General features: G+C 43.2%; 1 protein-coding gene across 3 annotated transcripts in view; it reads right to left on the bottom strand.

The window, feature by feature from the left end:
• Positions 1 to 245: 245 nt before the first annotated feature.
• The window catches only part of SETBP1 (SET binding protein 1), a 467,429-nt gene continuing 446,034 nt past the window's right edge, over positions 246 to 21,640 (bottom strand). For all 3 annotated transcript variants that reach the window (XM_060173802.1, XM_060173804.1, XM_060173803.1), the window contains one exon: positions 246 to 5,741. In XM_060173802.1, coding sequence (XP_060029785.1) covers positions 5,158 to 5,741 — 584 coding nt within the window. In that variant the 3' untranslated portion in view covers positions 246 to 5,157. The remainder of the gene's footprint in view (positions 5,742 to 21,640) is intronic.

The following is a 21,640-nucleotide window of genomic DNA, read 5'->3' as shown; positions in this document are numbered from 1 at the left end:
CGGGTTCTTTGAGACAGTCATAGCTTTGTGTTCAGGTGGAATATATTCTGGATTGTACCCTGGGAATCAGACCCAAATCTTGCCCACAATGTACTTCCCAGATTCATACAAAAGAGAGAAGTTTGCTTAGAATTTTCTCAATGATTCTATATCCAGTTGGTGTGAGCAAAGACCCCCAAATGCTATTCAACTCCTTAGTGATGTGAACCAGATGGAAAATAAAACAAAAGAATCCACAACTCGTGTTAGACTGAATTGAATGTCTTTAATTTCACACAATGAATAACATATGAATAGGATTAACTTTTTTTTTTTAATAGTTAAGTGCTCTATACTGTGCTAACCTGATCTGGTAGCGAAAAAGACTGAGCTTTCTTTTAGAAAAAATGTTTAAAATCCAACATCTAATAAGACCATGAGGAGCATGACAGTGAAGCAGACCAGGTGTCTCTACGCCTCAAATAACAGCAAGTCCATGTTCATTTTAAATGTACAAAAATGCTTTATGAATAAAAACTGTTACAAAAAGAACATTTTGAACAATGTACATTTTTTTCTTGCCTCTATATTCAATAAAATACAAATACATTTTTGTTCTAAAATATGTTTACATACAATCAAAGTAGAACATGCAAGTTACACTTTAAAAAAGGCTTTTAAAAACCACTTATGAATCCAAACTAAAAATTAGCCAGCACGACTTGTAAGACAATCTTGTGCCCCATTTTTCTTTTGAAATATATATACATATTTAACACATCATGTGCATTTATTATTATTTAAGAAATAGATTTAAAAAAAAAAAGGAAGAAAAAGAAACCGGCCTAAGTTGGAACTGCCCTTCTGAGTGGAGCAGGGCAGCACATTTTACCTCTCCCTTTAGTGTTCACTGTACCTGGGTAAGTGGGCCCCAGCTATCCAGAAAGCCTCTTCCTTGGTTGATCTGTGCTTCTAAGACTGTTCCCCAAGTGACTGAGTCCAGCAAGGAAGGAAGACTCACTTGTGGGGCAACCTCAAGAAACAAGAGGCAAGGGGGATCCTTACATCATGGAAAGAAATTTATTTTTATTTTATTTATTTTATTATTATTATTTTTTACAAAACACCAAGAAAATGCTACGATATATTACAGTTTGAGTTTCTAGGCACTGTGATGACACTATCTGTAAGTTCTGGCATTTGGACCATTGTGATATTATTGGGTAGTGTTGAGAATAATGTCTGTCTTCATCTACTTCCACACAGTAAGAAGGACTGGGAATCCTGCAGTGTAACACTTAAATGGCTTATTGAGGCATTGCGGCTTCTGCCACCTCCTCTTCTCTCTAAGCTACAGTTGGCATTTAAAGGCTTTGGAAATATATATGTAGGCATGTACACAGTTCCCAGGTAAATTTTCCTAGTAGGGGAAGTAGTCTCCAAAGGCTCCTTATCTGAATATCGTTGGGTAATAAGCTGTAGGAATGGGATTTTCTACTTAAATCTTAAAACCGAATCCTTAATGTAGTGCCTTACATGATCTCGTATTTCTGTCATCACTTGCTCATCCTATTTATAGACACAGAAAAAGCACAGAGCACACATCCTGACTGCCACCACCCATGGCAGAGTCACAGTCCCCTCTCAGGACTGCGGTCAGAGTAACGTGCTCACCTACGTCAGGACTTGGTCATCTTTTCTGGGTTATGGGTGGCTGCTGATCCCAGTCCTGCAAAGTCATTCATCAAACCTTGGCCTGCTCCCCTTGCTACCTTTCTTCCCAGGGCTGTTGCCAGAGTTAGGTTACTAGAAGAAGCTAAACTTCCATCCTTCTTATTTATTCTGGGATTGGATAAACCACTGCCCCCCCCCGCCCCCCCCCCCACACACTTAGAAAGGTAGATATAAGATCCATCGCTGCCTTCATGGAGGCCTGTATATTCCTAATCTCATCGCTAGCTCATTCCCAGTCAGACTTCCTGGATTCTAAATTGGCCTGGCCCTACTGCTCACTGAAGGCAAGTATTCCAGAAAGAAAGAATCCAAAGGGGTTCCCTTTCTACACATGAGTTTGCAGAGCTATTTGCGGGCAGCATATGCATCCCAATGGCATCTTCTCTGATAAAAAAGGTGGTCACTGGAAGCAGTGGTTGGGTGACTAGAGTTTTCCTCAACTGGCATCAGGTGGGTTGGGTTCTCACCCTGGCTCAGCAACCAGTCAGATATGGAGAACTCATTTGCCTGGACAGGAGACTAGAGGCTCATGGAAAGAGTGTGGTTTAGAAAAATCAATGACATGATCCTAGGGATGAGGTGAGCTTGGTTAGTAGAAAGCAGGAGCCAATAAAAAGAAGGTGAAGCTATCCAGACAGATGAGGTGTCTTGTGGAGGGGAAGCTGTGAGGGTGAATGGGCAGCCTCACCTCCACCTCCATGCCGAGGCTTATTTGGTCTCAGAGTTAGCTACTCTCACCATCTTAATAGTAGAGACTTTGTGTTCAATTTACAGGATGATCTATTGTCAGTATTTAAGTATAAAAGTAATCAACATATCCTCGGCTGCTCTAAATTACTTGGTATAAAAGAGTGTCGATACTCAAAGTCTGCTTTTGACGATGTCTGAGATTCAAAGCATAAGCCAAGGGAGAACATTACAATACAGGGAAGGTCTCCATCATTTAGAGCTGGCTCCATGAATAGGTTGTGACTCCTGGCTCTCTCCTGGAATCTCTCTGTTGGCTGAGGTGCTCCAATATATCCTGATGTTACTTGTAAACTCTTAGGAGTGAAAGCCCCTTTCACTCTGTGGGAAGACTAAGTTTGCTCTCTACTGGTTGGGGAAACATACCACTCCAGCAGTGAGGCAGGGAAAAGAAAGAATAAAGGAAATGGTTCTGAAAATTCTGCCGGAGAGAAGCCTCTTTATCGCTTAGCCGGAATGAAAACGATCCTCTTTCAAAGGAATGGAAGTTGAACAGGGCTAATTTAAACTTTCCTTTCCTGTGACCTTGGAACCACTCAGACATGGCTTGAGAACGAAACACTGAAAGCTGCTGCTGCTCTGATGTTGCCATTGGACTCGTGTAAAATGTCAAAGGGCAACCCAAGTCACAAACTGAGTATCTGTGCTATAAGCTTAAGGTACAGAAGAGTGCATTCCTTTAGACTCACATACTGCTAGGAGTGATGGATCAAGTGGACATTACATTATGTCAAGTCCAAGGTGACACTGCAGAATAGGGTGACTCTGTGGGTACTTTCTGCCAACTGTTAAGTGCCAGGACAGAGCAATTATGTTTGCAAAAGGATTATCAACCTGGAATTTTCAATTTAACTCCTGCAGACGCACACCCTTTATCTCCTCATGTTCCCAACAAGAATTCACCTCTTGCTAAGGAAATGCTTCGGTATTCTGAAGTGATAATGCAATTTCCAGTCAGTACCAACTTCCTGTAAAGAAACAATATGGAGGTAAACTAGATATTCAAATTCCCACTAGAAACTTTCATTCAGTCTGCCAGTGTCTCTCTTTTTATAATCTATCAAGCCAGGTGTTTGATGTCTTAAGGAAGGTAAGGGGGGGTGAGGGAGAAAATGGAAAATACATATTTGAAATTTCCACATCTGACTTTCAGAAAATACCTACAGCAATGGAATAACTTCATATTCATTCAGAGTCTTCTTAACATGTTTTACTAGGCTGTGGAAATGGATAATAAGGATGGGATATCTGTCCACACTAAACGAATGGCTAGGATACAACTGGATGGAATGTACAGTTGAAATTGACCATTTAAAAAGACGATTTGTCACACACAGTTTGCATTCATGCAGACTGATAGGTTTATAATTACATTATGTACAAAATGCTTTAAGTTTATTAAGGCAACCACAATTTGGATACTTTGTCCAAGGTGGCTTGATACAATTGGAGTGGTGATACCCTTTGAGCATTTTTATTTTGTTTTTCAGATAAGAACACTTACTCCCATTTGCTCTTAAGAAATAATTATCAAGAGATAATGGACTGCTATCATCTTATTTTTTTTCCAGTGACCCAAGATAATTATTTGTATGAAAAAAAGTTACGTACCAAGGCATTGCTAGACACTTGTGTTTCCGGTGGGTCTGGGATTTCAGTTTTTTTGGTAATGTCTTAGTTATTCCATCTGCAGTGGGGCTTAAATTTATTTTAGTCTCCCTATTCTCTGCTGACCTATTATTATTTAAGTATAAAAGTAACCAACATATCCTTGGCTGCTCTAAATCACTTAGTAACAAAGTGTCAATACTAAAAGTCTGCTTCAGACAATGCCTGGGATTCAAAGCATAAGCCAAGGGAGAACATTACAACACAGGGAAGGTTTCCATCATTTAAGTCGGTGCCAAGGAAAAGGAGGCAGCCCATAAGTCAATGAAAAGGGTTATGGAAGCACAACGGACAAAGTATAACTAGGAAGAGACAGTGCTTAATATCAGTGTGTGTGGAAGAGAGAGCAGGTAAACTGAGGAAGCAGCAAGCTTCTGTAAGGTTGCTTGTCACCAGTATGCCACCTTCTGGTGAAATGACTCCAGCTGAGAAATTGTATATAGTTAACGGAAAGACTCCGGTCACCCCAAGATGTACTGGTGCCTAATGCCTAGCTGATCCTTAAAAAAAAAAAGGAGTAAAAAAAAATTAAAAAGAAGTAGTAAAAACAAAAGCAATAAAATCCCAATGACTGTGGGTTACAACAAAGCCAATTGAGAAATGTGAAGGGTTTTGTTTTTCCTCCCCCTTGGAATGTGTCCTGATTGTGGATGTTTCTCTTTGAGTTTTCCTGGCCAGAAAATGCAATGGAATCAAGGGGGCCCCTTGTTCAGGTGGCTGTCATGGGGAAGGCCACCAGCTCTTTCCTCGATGGGCCTTCTGCTTGCCTGTGAAGGAAGGCTCCAGCATCACAGCTGAAGGGCAGCTTGGCCGGGCACTGTAGCAACTGTAACATACAGACAAGCTTCTCTTGGAGGGCTCCCCTGGCTTTGCTTCCCCAAGACCTGTGGATGGCTCATCCCATCATCTGGCCCCAATCTGCCTGCCCAGCTTCTGGAGAGAAGGGCTGCTTCCTCTGTGTCCCTGCAGCAGGGGGGCTCAGCCCCCCAACCCCGGTTCACTGCACCTGCCATTGTGTGGTCCCCCAGCCTAGGGGAGGGCCTCGCTCTCACTCCCTCGGGACTTCCTCAGCCTCTTGGCCTTCACCTCGTCCTCCTGGGGAAGGGCTTGCTGTGGGGATGGTTGTGGCTGTGGCTGGGGGGCCTGAGCTGGAGGCTGAGGCTGGTGTCTCCTCTTGCTGCTCCGTGGGGGCCTGGGCAACGGCGGGGTCCTGGGAAGGGGTGGTGGGGTCTCCCGGGCCATGTGGATGACCGCCTCGATGGTGGCCATGATGGTGTCCTGGCTGGTGGCCGGTTCCAGTGCCAGTGGGCTCAAGCTGGGCCGCTGACCCTTCTTGCTGGGCAGGTCGATGCACTTTTCCAGCACGGGCATTTGGTCTCTGGAGTCATCCTCGAACTGGGTGGCTTGCTTGCGGGGCCGCCCCCTCCTCTTCTTGACGAAATTGTTGCCCGTCTTGGCTTGTCTCTGCAGCCGCTTGGCCTTGAGGATCTTGTTCACATGGTCCAGGTTCTTCTTGGTGGACAGAATCTTGGTGTAGTGACACATCTTGCGCACCTCACACTGGATGGCTTCGATCTCCCTGCGCTTGAATCGTTTCTTCAGGGAGGAACTGGCTGTAGGAGGGGAACAGAGAAGAAACTGTCATGGGGTCCAAGTGCAGGAGACCTGACATCACAGTGACACCCATTCCCTTTACTTGTGGTGATTCCGGAGAATTAACGCTGAGGCTATGACTTGGTACCCAGCAATTTTCCTTTTTTTTCCCCCTTAAAATCTTTAAAATTAATTTTTAAAAATATTATTTATTTATTATTGGATCAATACAGAGAGAAATTGAGAGGGGAGGGGGAAACAGAGAGGGAGAGAGACAGAAAGAGACACCTGCAGTCCTGTTTCACCACTTGTGAAGCTATCCCTTTGCAGGTGGGGCCCAGGGGCTTGAACCTAGGCCCTTAAGTGCACTGTAATACGTGCACTTAACTGTGTGCATCACAGCATGGTTCCTAAAATTGTTTTCTTTTTATTTATTTCTTGGATAAAAAAAAAGCCAGAAATCAAGAGGGAAGGGGGTGATAGAGAAGGAGAGAGAGAGAGAGAGAGAGAGAGAGAGAGAGAGAGGTGGTAGGTAAGTAGGCAGGTGGTAGTGAACCTGGCTGAATGGTCACGTTATAGTGCACAAGAACTCATGTTCAAGCCCCTGATCCCCACCTGCAGGGGGAAGCTTCACCAGTGGTGAAGCAAGGCTGCAGGTGTCTCTCTGTTTCTCTCCTTCTCTACTCATTCCCCTCTCATTTTTCTTTGTCTCTATCCAATAATAAATAAATTTTAATAAAAAAGAAGAGAGATATAGACACCTGCAGCCCTGTTTCACCACTCACAAAGTAGGTGGGACCTGGGGGCTTGAAGATGGATCCCTGTGCATTGTAACATGCGCACTCAGTAAGATGCAACACCACCAGGCACCAGTTTTCTTCATTAATTTTTTTTAAATCCCTATTTCATTGTATAAAGCATTCCAGTTTCTGCTGCTTTAATCTTCAGCAGGCTTGCTATGACACACCCCTTCTCCAGGTTGAAGACACAGGGGACCCATGCCAGAATCGTAGCGTCAAATCCCATGGCTTTTCTTTTTGTAGCCTTTACATTTTTATTAAACCCCTTGGCATGAGACCTGATTCCACTTATATTCATCTAACATTCCATGGAAGATCTTGGAAGACTGTTAGGATGCATGAACATAGAAATAAAATATGTAACTGTCTCTATTTGATTCCTGTTGTTCCTCCATTGAAGGAGGGAAGAGCTCTCTTCTGGGGCACTCCAGGGATGACGCCAGCTCTCTGAACTTCCTCCTCAAATGTTCTGGCTTAACAATACCTTTACTCCACCTGCATGTTAGATATTGGGCTCATGAAAAGAATTCCTAAAGTCATGGGCCCCCTGGAATACACCTAAAATAGACTTTGTGACTTCTCCTCCTTTTTCTTCTCCTCTTTTGCAGCTTCTTCCCACTCAAAGACCCCCTAGTTTCATCCGCTCTATTTACACCTTTATGTTTCTGTTTATTAAGCAGTTTGTTCTACTTTATATCTTACCACCTTTCAGCCACCAAGTTGCAGATGTTACCATGATTCCATTCTGACTTCCCTGGGCAGATGACATCACCAATGTGTCCTGGAACCCCACCACTCCAGAGCTCTAACCCATTAGGGAAAGATGGAAACAGACTGTGGATGTGAATCCACTTGCCGATATCCATGTCCAGTGGAGAAACAACTACAGAAGCCAAAATTCCCACCTTCTGCACCCCATAATGATCCTGGGTCCATACTCCTAGAGGGATAAAGAATAGGAAAGCTTCCAATGGAGGGGATGAGATGCAGAACTCTAGTGGTGGGACTTGTGTGGAATTGTACCTCTCATGTCCTGTGGTCTTGTCAATCATTATTAAATCAATAAAAAAAAAAAAAACTGTACTAGCTTTGTCAATTTGGCTGATGATGTCAAAACTGACCAGAATTCCACCCTGTCTTTTTTCCCCCTCCAAGGTTATCACTGAGATTCACTGCTGGCACTATGAATCTATTACTGCTGGTGACCATTTTTCTTTAATTGGTTAGGACAGAGAGCAATCAAGACAGGAGGGGAATAGACAGGGGAAAAGAGAGACACCTGCAGAGACCTGCTGCACTGCTTGTTAAGCATGTCTTTCACAGGTGAGTCTTGAACCTGGATCCTTACTTGGGTCCTTGCACTTAGTACTATGTGCATTTAACCCGGTGCTCTTTCTTTATTTCTCTTTCATTGTCACCAGGGTGATCACTGGGGCTTGGTATCTGTATAACGAAACTATTATTCCCAAAAGCCATTTTCCCTTTTGTTTAAAAAAATACTTATTTATTTACTTGGTAAGACAGAGAGAAATTGAGAGAGGAGGGGGAGGTAGAGAGGGAGAGAGACAGAAAGACCCCTGCAGACCTACTTCACTGCTTGTGAAGCTTTCCCTCTGCAGTTAAGGAGCCAGGGGCTTGAACCTGGACCTTTGCACAGGTCCTTGCACTTAGTACTATGTGTACTTTACCAGGTGCGCTACCACTGGGCCCCTAGCCAGTCCCTTTTTAACTACATCATCCTCTGGAAAGCCTCTCCCCTCCCTCATTCCAGGAATCTCAGCCAGGTGTTTCTGAGCCATTTGCACTCTTCCTGCTGGGCTGCTGTTGGGGTAGAATTCTTTCATGTCCTGGCAACCAGATGCTCTGCTGCCATGATCTATGAGCCAAACTCTTAGTCCCAGGAAGTTCTATGCTGCTGCCACTAAGCCTTCAGAAGTTTTCACCTGTAAGTGTGAATGCAAGATATAGCAACCTGTCCTTCTCTACCTTGTTTATTTGCTTTCCTTGTGTTGTTCACAGGCAGGCACATGTGCACAAACGTCTCCCTCTCCCTCACTCCATTTTTCTCTCTCCCTCCCTCACTCTTCCTCTCCCTACCTCTCCCTCTTTCACTTTCTCTCTTCCTCTCCTGCTTTCTCCCTTTCCCTCTCTTGCTTCTCCCTGCCTCACCCACCCCCTCTCCTCCTCTTCCCCTCTCCCTTCCTCCCCCCCACACTCACCTTCCCTCACTTCCTCTCCCTCTTCCCTTCCCCATCTCCACCCTGGATACACTTGACCCTTGAACAAAAGTCCATCTTTCATTCTCTGGGTAACTGCAGGTCTTTTACTACAAAGTAGTCCACCTCAATGGTGTGGACCCTCCTTAGTGCTGCACAGTTTGCTGTGTTCTCCCATGTTCTTTCAACTCTCAGAGCAAGGACAGATCAGGCAAAAATTTATGAACCACATGGCTAGTACTTTCTTACTCTTGGGCATGTCCACTTAGTCTCTTCTCTGGCTTTCCCTCAATTCCTCTCACACTGTGTCCACCATATATCTTCTCATGCTGTACCCACCACAGATATCCAGGGGTCTTCACCTTAAGTGATTTATGACACTAATGCTCTGGACAGGGAAGCTGTGAGTTCCACAGGACAGGTCAAAATGCAGCTGTTTTTGGCCATGGCCACTGTAAGAGGTGCTGGACAGTGAAAAAGTACTGAGAGATCTTTAGAACCAGCTATCAAAAGAGAAAAAAGCCAGTGAGAACGTTTAACCACAAAAGTGAAATGATGCAGTTAGTGTCATTAGAGGAAAATGTTCCTCAATTTTAAGTTCTCAGATATCAGGGCTGATTTCCATCACTCTCTCTGTCCCTGAGTGGCTGAGGATGGTGCATTTTGTATAAAGGGGCTGAAAAGCAATTGCCCCTGAAAGATAAATCCCAAGGCCTTGTGTTCACAGCCTTCTCTCAGGTTCTTCAAACAGCCATAGCAATCAGTGACACTAGGAGGTAGCAGAACTCCCTGTTAGAGTCCAGCCATCTCCCTTGTCCACATGATTCATAGGTGAGGAAAATGAGTTGCAAATATCACACAGGCCTCCCTGGCATTATTCTAGGCACCAGCTCCATCTGCAAGCTTACCTGTCTTTAATTTACCTCATCACCCAAAGAGGAAGAAAATACTCTGTGACATGGGATGCAGCATACAGGTGTCAAGTGAATTATTTTGTGGCCAGGCAGTGGTCCACCTGGTTAAGCACACACATTACAGTGAGCAAGGACCCAGGTTCATACCCCTGGTCCCCACCTGCAGGGGAAAGCTTTGCAAGTGGTGAAGCAGAAGCAAGTCTGTAGTTGTCTCTCTGTCTCTCTTCCTCTTCTTCTTCTTTTTATTTTTTTAGTTATAAAAAGGAAACCCTGACAAAACCATAGGATAATAGAGGTACAACACCACACAATTCCCACCACCAGAACTCTGTATCCCATCCCCTCCCTTGATAGCTTTCCTATTCCTTAACCTACTAGGAGTATGGACCCAAGGTCATTGTGGGATGCAGAAAGTGGAAGGTCTGACTTCTGTAATTGCTTCCCCACTGAACAGCCTGCCTCTTTCTTTCTCTAGTGGGGTGGGGCTCTGGGGAATCAGAGCTCCAGGACACATTGGTGGGGTTGTCTGTCCAGGGAAGTCTGGTTGGCATCATGCTAGAATCCAGAACCTGGTGGCTGAAAAGAGAGTTAACACATAAAGCCAAACACGTTGTTGACTAATAATGAACCTAAAGGATGAAATAGTGAAGATGAAGAGTTGGGAGGGGTCTCTGTTCTGTAGATAGCTAGTAGGCATATTTTAATTATATTCCAAAGGGCCTGTGACTATACTAGTTTTTTTTTTTTTCTTTTTTCCCCTGAACCTGAAATCTGATATGCAGGTAGATCCTAGTATACTTCCCTCACTCACTCCCAAGCTATCCTTATCAAAGCAAGGACTGCAAAAGCTGACTAAGAGCAAGAGACTGACATACTTTAAGGATGACTCTTTAGTCACTATCAGGCCATCCCATCAGCTGGGGCCCTAGTTGGGGAGTCCTGAGATTCCCAAACAGATATGATGGGCCTAGACCTCGAATAAATCCCTCTCTCCATTGTTACTGGTCATCTATATCAGGAACAACAAAACAGACCCCTTTGTGGACCCCCCATAGGACATTGCCCTCAACTTGGATCAACAACGGTAGAGAATGTTCCATGCTCCTGTGCCATCTCAATTGGTGGCTGCAGTTGGTTATTGGGCATTTAAAATGTGGCTCACATGACTGAGGAGCTGAATTTTAGTTTTGATTAAGCTGTAAATAATTAAGTGTGGCTCACCACTACAACACCAAGCTGTGGGGCATTGAACTGTGGACCGAGAGACAAGGAGGGCACGATTCATTCAGTCAAATGCAAGTTGCGTGAAGTTTCAACACATAACGTAGTGCCATGCACAGATTAGATGTGAAGAAACAAAGCAGGGGGAAGGGAGCAGAACTTGCGCGCGCGCGCGCGCACACACACACACACACACACACACACACACACACACAACCTCTATGTGGGTGTTAAGCAAACTGTCAAACAATCATTGTTCTGAATTTATGAAAATGTAACTACAACTGGGACTTTCGTGACTTTGCAAGAAACTGACAAGCTTGTTAAGTCTGGGAAATGCACTGAGAACTATTTAAACTTTGCTTGTTTGTTTATCTTGCCACCAGGGTTATCTCTGAGACTTCAGTGCCTACATTGCTTGACAGATCCCAGTGGCCACTTCCTTTACTTTCTTCCCTTTTCTTTCCATCAGGTAGAGGTTAAGAGATAGAGACAGAAAGGGAGAGAGAAGCCAATAGAAGAGGAGAAACACCACAGCATGCCTCCACTGCTTATAAAGCCTGCCCCTTGCAGACATTTCTATCTGCTGGCCTGGGACTTGAACCCCTGTCCTTGTGCATAGTAATAGAGACACACTACCAGGTGAGCCACTTGACAGCCCCCAGGAGTATCTATTTTTATGAAAATAAACTAGAATAACTATGAATGAAACAGGAGAACATCATCTGGGACTAGCATCATTATAGTAAGAGAGAGTAGCTATGCTGAAGTGTTGATGAAATAAGGTTGACGGTGACTTGATTCTTGAAAGTTGAGTGATGGGTATACACAGGAGTATTATTTTATGCTAGTTAGGTGCTTGACATTTCCATACGAGTGGTTAAAACTATCAAGTTAAAGCGATCATAAAATGATTTTCTTAGAATTTTAGAACTGGAGGGCAGGGGAGACAACCTAATGGTTGTGCAAGAGACTTTCATGCCTGAGGTTCTGAAGTCCCAGGTTCAATCCCAGCACCAACCATAAACAGCAACTTATCAGTGATTTGGGCTCTCTCTCTCTCTCTCTCTCTTTTTTTTTAATATTTATTTCCTTTTGTTGCCCTTGTTGTATTGTTGTAGTTATTATTGATGTCATCGTTGTGGGATAGGACAGAGAGAAATGGAGAGAGAATGGGAAGACAGAGAGGAGAAGAGAAAGGTAGACGCCTGCAGACCTGCTTCACCACTTGTGAAGGGACTCTCCTGCAGGTGGGGAGCCGGCAGCTTGAACCGGGATCCCTATGCCGGTCCGTGCGCTTCGTGCCACCTGTGCTTAGCCACTGTGCTACCACCCAACTCCCTGGTTTGGGCTCTCTTTCATAAATAAATACATATTAAAAAGAAAGATTTTAGATCTGCATTTTACCTTGTGGAGGTCTGGCTCACCTAAATAATTTGGGAAGGGTAAGAAGTGTCTTTTGTATTATCTTTATTCATTTATTGGACAGATACAGCCAGAAATCGAGATGGAAGGGGGAGATAACGAGAAAGAGAGACAGAGACACCTGCAGCCCTGTTTCACCACTTGCAAAGCTTTCCCCTGCAGGTGCAGACTGGGGGCTCAAACCCAGGTCCTTGTGCAATGTAACGTGCACTCAACCAGGTGCACTACCACTTGGCTCGGGTAAGAAATAATCTTGACAGGTGTGAATCATCTCCCTTAGAAACTCCTGCATACTATTATGAGAGTCTGAGTGTTTTCTCTGGCTTGTATGGTGTTTTCCACTGCAGAAACATGGGGGTGACCTGGTCATTGATGGGGTAAGGGGCTCAAACTTAACACTTATCTTTCTTTCTTTGCATTGTAACCTTTTTTGGGGGGGCATTTGAATTATATTTTATGCATATGTATTATCCTACCTAACTTTGAATTCTAGCTTGCTATCTCTAAAAATGATTCTGAGTGGAGGTTGTTGGCAATCAAGTTTAAGCAGGCTGAAGCTCGTGGCAGTACTGGGTCTTTCTTCCTTTATCTATGACAGACGATCATTGGACTGTGTCCTCTCAAAGTATCATTATAGATTTGAGATTGCTCTAATCCTTCCCTACACTCCTGATCCATCACCTGCCCATATATGAAATGGCTTTTAGGACATTCAATTTATCTAATGTATGTGTCTGCACAGGAAGAGAGCTGATGGGGTGTGTGGAGCCGGGGGCGGGGGGGGGGGGCACAGTGAGGGGGCTCTGGACTTGGACTTGGCAGGATTTGATATTCACAAATCTTTCTCCTTATTGTTTATGATTTCACTGTCCCTCTAAATGTTTACAGACTTTTCTCTCTTCAAACTGTTTCATTATTAGGCAGTATTTCTGGTGCTCAAAGCAAGATTGATTCCATATTTGCTGTCCTTCCTAGAAGTGTCCTGCATTTTGCCTGGTACTTGTTGTGAAGAACAATGATGTGTGACCAAAGCAAAATGGGAATCTATCTCTTCAAAACTCTTCAGAGTAAATTATCTCCTAAACCTTTCTCTGTCTTTAAAACCACCATACATTTGGCTGAGCTAGTTTTGGTTTAGAACTGGATTATTTGCCTCTCCACCCTCATTATTGGAGGACTGCTTCATCACCATTCTGTTGTTTTTATTAACTCTTGAGATAATCAATGTCTGGGTTTAGTAGAGCACACTGACTTTGTAACATTAAAAAATGTATTATCTTTACGTATTGTATAGAGACAGCCAGAAATTGAGAGGGAAGGGGCTGATAGGGAGAGACAGAGAGAACTGTAGCCCTGCTTCACCACTCGCAAAGCTTCCCCCCTGCAGGTGGGGGATGGGGGCTTGAACATGTGCACTCAGCCATGTGTGCCACCACCAGGCCCTGAGACTGAATTTATAGAGGTAACACAGGAACTGTGAGCAAAGGAAGGGATAGCAAGACTTGGTTATGCAGGAAGTTCCTATGAAATATGTGCTGATCATTTGAAGACTGTAGTTTGCCCACTTGCATACCAACTCCAGCCCCCCAATTTTTTTTTTACAAGAAAGTTCTGGTGGGTTGGAGAGGGAGGAGAATTTATCTCTAGATCTGTTATAGTTTCTTTTGGTATTTGTAAAGAAAGGTGGGAATGTCCCTGCCTTCTAAGATGGACATCCACCTCATTTGAAGCAGAGAACAGTAGTGTGACTAGCTTTACATGCGGATCCATATTAGAAGACTTTTAAGAGTCAAAGAGAGTGTAATTTCTTTGTACTCTTAGGGAGCCCAGCATAGCCCATCTACATGCCAGTACATGATCTGGTGTGGGGTACATGGTAGAAAATACAAGCTCAAAGAAACTTGACTGCTCAGTGTTCTCCTATGTCAGCTGTGTCCTCTGTGTGTGTGTGTGTGTGTGTGTGTGTGTGTGTGTGTGTCTTGTTCTTAACTGGGTAATTATCTTGTGTTTTCCTAATGCTACATTTGATTTTGTTAATGGAGGGAAGTATGAAGCAACCTTCCTTGGCATGCCAGTTTTTTTCCCCATTATCCTTAGGATGTCAATTAACCATTTATGATCCTGGCCCTAAAAGCTCTTTTGAAACAAGATGGCAGGCTGCCTATACCGCTGAGTTCTCTGCGGGGAAGATGACATCAGCGCTGCTTCTGCTCATCTGCACCCACCAATGCTCCACCAGGCTCTCTCTCCCATCTGAAAGCTGAGGTTACTAAAGAACGAAGGGCAGAGAGCAGGAAGGGGCACACCTGGTTAAGTGTACACAGTACAAAGCAGAGGGACCTGTACAAGGATCCAGGTTCAAGTCCCTGTCTCCCCACCTGCAAGGGGGGGGGTACTTCACAAATGGAGAAGCAGATCTGTAGGTGTCTTTCTCACCCCCTCTATCTCCCCCTCCTCTCTTAATTTCTCTATTTCAAAGACCACCAAACAATACAGTAATTGTTTCCAATAAGATGGGGAAAATAGCTGCCAGGAGCAGTGGCTTTGTAATGCCGACACAGAGCCCCAGTGATAACCCTGGAGGCAAAAAAAAGAAGAAGGGCTAGCAGATGTGGGGGCTCTATCATGAAATAAAGGTGCTCCCATTTTGAACTTCAAGGCATCTTAATTTAGTCCGAAGTTTCTCTGAAAACCTAACTTGCTTGTCTGAAGCACAGTGACAAGCTGAACATTAAATGACAGCTTCCTCTTGAGGTTACTGACAAGGAGCATTCTAGCTCATGCGATGTTTCATGGGACCATGGGACCATGGTCCTTATGTCTGCTCTTATTTCACATTCCTCCCTGGGACTAGAGAAGGAGAAGTTGGCAGCAGTCTGGCCGATGGAGGGGTGAAGAGGTGAGGTGTGAGCTCTCAAGTGACAAAGACCACCAGACAATACAGCAATTGCCCCTTGGATTTACAGAGAGACTCTGCTAACCTTGAGGTTTGGGAACTAGCTTATCTATGTACTCATCTACTCTCCGATTTTCCCAGTGAAAATAATCAGACTAGTGATCTCGGAGGTGCTGCAGTAAGTTAAGTGTTGGATTCTCAAGCATGTGCTTGTGAATTTGATCCCCTTGTAGGACATGTACCATAGTGATATCTGGCTCACTCTCTCTCATTCTCTCCCCCCCTTCCTCCCTCTAATCTTTCAAATAAACAAATAAAATGTTAAAAAACAACAACAACAAAAAAAACTACTAGCCTACCTAGTGGGGTTCCTTATGCCCCAGCAAGAAGCAAGACTATCATCTGAACCACAAGGCAAACACTGATATTTTATAATGCACATATTTCATATCCTATGTATGAGAAGTCAACTACTTTATTCCTTGGTACCAATGCAACCTTAGGTGATGATATGACTTGGCTATACATCAGATCACATGACACCTGTCAAAGCTGAGTGCAAGGAGAGACCCTAAGCATTCAAGGGGTTGATGGGCCAACCCAAAAGGTTTCTGTCTTTTTCTAGTCTCTAATGTCACAGCAGATCAACCAAGATGGCTAATTTGAGAAAACTGAGATTATTAAATTAGGAAATTTCCAACCACTTAGTAAGGCAAATACGAATAGTCAAAACATATATTTTATGTCATAATGCTTTCTTAGTTACTCCACAGCAACCTTTATGAAAGAGCTGTCATTTATAAATCTAGATTTGGCAATTTACTTGTCAGCAAAGAGAGGGGTTCTAAATGTTCTCACTTATTCAGTGCTGTCAGTGGACTGTCAATAATGTAACCTAGGAGTTGTTACAAAAACAAACAAACTGCTTAATGTCCCTTTAGGGTGATGTTGGCAGGAAAGTAACTGGTTTTTAGGAAGAACTAACTATAAGTAGGCTGATTAAAATTTTGTGTTGCTTGCCATTTTTGCTGCCAAAAATGATAGATTGTAACAGATAATTCTTTAAATTTGTGAATTAAAAAAAAAGCCATGTAAATGGAGTTAACTTCAAATTGAAGCATCTCAGAGATCTGGACTCATGAAAAGGCATATCAGTGCTTTTTGATTTGTGAGACCATCTGATTGTTCTTATGAACTTGGATAATTAAAGTTCAACAAAAGTTTTTGTTCAGTTGGTGGATGAGACTGAAAAATGTATTATGAATTAAACAGTGATTCCCCCTTTGGACCTGTATTTATATGAATGTCTTCTTATCATACACCATCTACTAAACTTTGTGGAAATAAGCAGAACACATAAATTGGGACATGATCACCAGTGTTAAAAAATGGCAGGATTTTTTGAAAAGGAGTGTGCTCTTTAATCTTCCATTAAAATATAAAACTTAGGGAGTCGGGTACTAGCCCAGCTGGTTAAGTGCAGGTGGTGCAAAGCGCAAGGACTGGAGTAAGGATCCCAGTTCACGCCCCCATCTCCCCACCTGCAGGGGAGTCTCTTCACAGACAGTGAAGCAGGTCTGCAGGTGTCTATCTTTCTCTCCCCCTCTCTATCTTCCCCTCCTCTCTCCATTTCTCTCTGACCTATCTGACAATGATTCAATAACAACATCAATAATAATTACAACAATAAAACAACAAGGGCAACAAAAGAAAATTTTTTTTCCTTTGAGCCTGAAATCTGATATGCAGGTGGATCTAAGTTATTGTCTGGGGAGGTGATGTCACGGCTGGAAAAGGGACAGAAAGCTGGATCAGGGAAGAAAGTATGGGAAAGGGGTATAAATATTGTTGACTGTAAAACCCATCAATTTTATTTGGTCTGGGGCCCATGTTCAGTGTAGGAGCTTATGTGACATCATCTGCACTATTCCAGCCTTTAGGTCTATGATGGTTCAACAATTTGTTTGGCTTTATATGCTAACTCTCTTGTCAACCACCAGGTTCCTGATGCTAACCAGACTTCCCTGGACAGACAACCCCAACAATGTTTCCTGGAGCTCCGATTCCCCAGAGGTCCATCCTACTAGGGATAGAGAAAGGTGGGCTGGGAGTATGGACCGACCAGTCAACACCCATGTTCAGCAGGGAAGCAATTACAGAAGCCAGACCTTCCACCTTCTGCATCCCACAATGACCTTGGGCCCATACTCCCAGAGGGATACAGAATAGGAAAGCTGTTCTGATCAGAGGAGGGGATGGGATACGGAGATCTGGTGGTGGGAATTATGTGGAGTTGTACCCCTCTTATCCTATAGTTTTGTTAATGTCTCCTTTTATAAATGAATAAAAAATAAAAAAGAGAATATATATATATCTTAGCATAAAAACTTTGGTGACAACAGAATTATACTTGCTTTATTGATAATATGACACCAAGTAAAATTTAAAATTATTTCAGGAATATATTCTGTATTTAAATCAATATTATAAAACTATATTAGAATAGGTATTCTAAAAGATGAGTGCCTATATTCTGAATATATCTTTGCATAAGGGTAACTTCAAAATTCTGTTACTGTTTCTGATTACAGGATAAAAAACTTTGAAAAGCACTACTTTAAAATCTTTTCTTTATTATTATTTGCTGTTGCCACCAAGATTACTGCTGGGGGTTAATGCCTATATTACTCCACTGCTCCTGACAGTCATTTTTTTCTTTTTCTGTTATAAAGAGGGTAAAAGAGATATGGAGATAGAGAGAGACACAGAGAGGGGAGAGATACCATAACATCACTCCTTCTTGTGTCAGGTGTGAGCCCCTGCGTCCTCACAGGCTTTCACAAATGATAGCTTGGGGCTCAAATTAGTGTCTTTAGGCCTGTATGCATCTACCATGTGAGCCATATGCCAATGCTCAGAAGGTTCTCTTTCTTCTGATGAATGCCCGCAGAAGACATCCAATCAATATTTAAGTCTATATATTTTTAACTTTATTTATTTAAACAATTTATTTATTTATTGGACAGAGGCAGCCAGAAATTGAGAGGGAAGGGGGTGACAGAGAGGGAGAGAAACAGAGAGACACCTGCAGCCCTGCTTCAACACTCACAAAGCTTTCCCCCTGCAGGTGGGACTGGAGACTTGAGCCTGGGTCCTTGTGGACTGTCACATGTGTGCTCAACCAGGTGTGCCACCACGTAGCCCCTATATTTTTAATTTTCTATGAGCACACAGCCTATGTTGACCTTTCTTGAAGACACACAACATATGTTCTTCACATCCCTCATAATAAAGAGCTTAGTTCTTCTGCATAGTAGATGTTTGATTAATATTTCCTCCTGGACTTTAGACTCTATAATCCTAGAGAGCAAAACCTAGATATTATTTGCATTCCTAATTCCAAGAGCAACTTTAGTTCAATTGTACACAACTCCATAGCAATTTGACAAGTGTTTTAACCATACCATACACATAGAATGGGATTTGGTTTCTGAAGACACAGACACACACACACACACGCACACGCACTCAGACACACACACACACACACACACACACACACACACACACACACACACACAGAATTGGTAGTGCTATAGGTCAAACCTAGGACCTCTTATATGGAAGACCTTTGTGCTACCACTGCACTGTCTCCCCAACTTTGACACCCTTTAGCTGGATAGTTCCAAGTTCCTACTCCTTTGGTTTATGAAATCCCTGACTTCTCTACTCAGTAGACAGTAATGCCAGTTATTTCATGAGCTCAAAGTTTGGAGAAATACTGATGGTTTTAGATAGGTCAGGGAAGTGATCACTGGCTTTCAGAGAAAAACTGAACTGAAGGGGTTCTCTGTGCTGCTCAGGGATCCTCTTGGGAAGAAATGCAGTGTTTCGATAGGCATGAGAAAACCGGGGAAGAGAGAAGGTGCAGAGAGAGACCAGAAGATTAGCAACAGAAGTGATTATGCTGTATGGACATGGTAAGAATTCCCTGGAAAGAATCACAGGCCAGTCTTAGCTGGGGCCAGAGGGGAAGTTCCTTGACATGTCTGTGAGCAGTGAACTGTGAATGGTAGCACTGAGAGACCGTGACTAGGGCCATCTAGCCCTCCTTTGTTTCAGTCAACTTTGGCTTTTGCATGTTGCGTGGGGCTCAAGCCCCAGCAGACTGACTAGACAACGTGAGAGGCTGCAGGAAAATGTAGTTAATGCCAGAAAGTTTGCTGATACATCTGCTGAGTCTCACAGCATGCCAGGTGGTCACACGGCGGGGGTGGTCACACCCTCTCAAAGGGCTCTTTATACTTCTTCTTCTTTTTTTCTCCCCTTTCCTCTCAAATATGGCAATGCTCTATCTTTAACTATAAATACCACCCCTTATGTAATTCTTCAACTACTGTGGGCGCATGTTCATGTTCAATTGTGAGACATTTTCTTTCTAACATTTGAAAAAGAAGAAAAACAAGGAAGAACAAAGAAACATGTAGCAAAGAAAGATTGTAAAGAAGCTTGTAAAGATTTTTCATTTTTAGTATTTAAGCTCAACTTCAAAAAAAAAATCCTATTGATCATGTTAGAATGTCAAGCATAATGTCAAGTGGTAAGTATCCACATGCCTTGTCTCTTGTCTTACTAGTTACACTTATTTACTGAAGTAGTCCGTGTTGTTTATAACTGGATAGAACAATCGTTGACCTAGACATCAGGAGTATAATGTTCCAGTCTTGGCTTTCCAGTGGTTGAACCTCAGTTTTTGTGATTCAAAATAAATCTTACTTACTTATTATTTTTGTCTTCACTGGGACTTCACTACTAAGGGTCACCTTTTTCAGACAGAGGATGACACCATAGTACCGAGGCTCCCCCAGCACCATGGGGACCAGGACTCACACTGGATCCCATGCCTGGCGTCCCAGGTAAGCTATTGTGCTGATTCTAGGTCTTAGCTGCTCCAGGCACAGCCCCTTCAGTGCCTTCAGTGCTGTCTCACTTCAGACTGATTCTGGGCTAGATTCCATTGTGCTTACATCCCTCTGGAGATTTTAGCATTTGCCAAATCTCTTCTTAAATTATAGTACTCATAATTGAACTGGTTTTCTATTTCTTCAAAAATACAATCTAATCTGAAGTGATTAGTGTGGAAATGCAGGATGATTACATTTTTCTTAGTTTTTAATTTAATTTATTTACTATTGGATAGAGACAGAAAGAAATTGAGAGGGGGTTGAAAGAGAGGGATACAGACAGAGACACCTGCAGACCTACTTCACCACTTATGAAGCTTTTGCCTTGAACGTGGGACCAGGGACTTGAACCAGGGTCAGTGTGTGTGCTTATTTGTATTATTTATCAAGGTATTACCCTTCAACTAGTGAGATCTACATTAAAAACTCCTGCATGTGTGTTTATGTGTATATTACATTACTGTCTCATAAGAAAGGAATGCTAAGTAAGTTAAATTCCTTAAATACTTTCATCAAATCTGGTCACTGTATTCAGAATTTTTTTTCATTTCTCTTTTTGATAGAGAAAAATTGAGATGGAAGGTGAGAGAGAGAGAGAGAGAGAGAGAGAGAGAGAGAAAGAGAGAGAGAGAGAGAGAGAGAAGAAGGGAAGGGAAAGGGAGGGGAGGGGAGGGGAGAGGGGAGGGGAAGGGAGGGGAGAGGAGGGGAAGGGAGGGGAGAGGGGAGGGGAGGGGAAGGGAGGGGAGGGGAGAGGAGAGGAGAGGAGAGGAGAGGAGAGGAGAGGAGAGAAGAGAAGAGAAGAGAAGAGAAGAGAAGAGAAGAGAAGAGAAGAGAAGAGAAGTCTGTAGCACTGTTTGACTCTTTGTGAAACTCTCTGCCTCCACAAATGGGGGTTGGGGGCTTGAACCCAGGTTCTTATATATGGGAATGGGAATGTCCTACCAGGGATGCCACCACCTAGCCCCCTGAAACAGGTTTTGGAACTAATTACACAGCTTCTTTTATTTTTATTTTTTATATATTTTTTTATTTAAGAAAGGAGACATTAACAAAACCATAGAATAAGAGGGGTACAGTTCCGCACAATTCCCATAACCTGATCTCCATATCCCATCCCCTCCCCTGATAGCCTTCCCATTCTCTATCTCTCTGGGAGTATGGATCCAGGGTCATTGTGGGTTGCAGAGGGTAGAAGGTCTGGCTTCTGTAATTGCTTCCCCGCTGAACATGGGCGTTGACTGGTCGATCCATACTCCCAGTCTGTCTCTCTCTTTCCCTAGTAGGGTGGGGCTCTGAGGAAGTGGATCTCCAGTACACATTGATGGGTCGTCTAATTACACAGCTTCTATGTAAACCTGAAAAGTCTAACTTTATTGGTATTGGTTCAGTATTTTAGTATGTTGTGCAACCTATGAATCTTAATTTTTTTCTTCAAAGAGTACCCACAGTTGTAAGGAGTTCAAGAGAGTTTACCTGTCCCCTA

This window comes from Erinaceus europaeus, chromosome 15 (genome assembly GCF_950295315.1).
Source record: "Erinaceus europaeus chromosome 15, mEriEur2.1, whole genome shotgun sequence".
In the NCBI taxonomy this organism is placed as follows: domain Eukaryota; kingdom Metazoa; phylum Chordata; class Mammalia; order Eulipotyphla; family Erinaceidae; genus Erinaceus; species Erinaceus europaeus.
The sequence above is the reverse complement of the archived record's forward strand: the minus strand, read 5'-3'. Positions and strand labels throughout refer to the sequence as shown.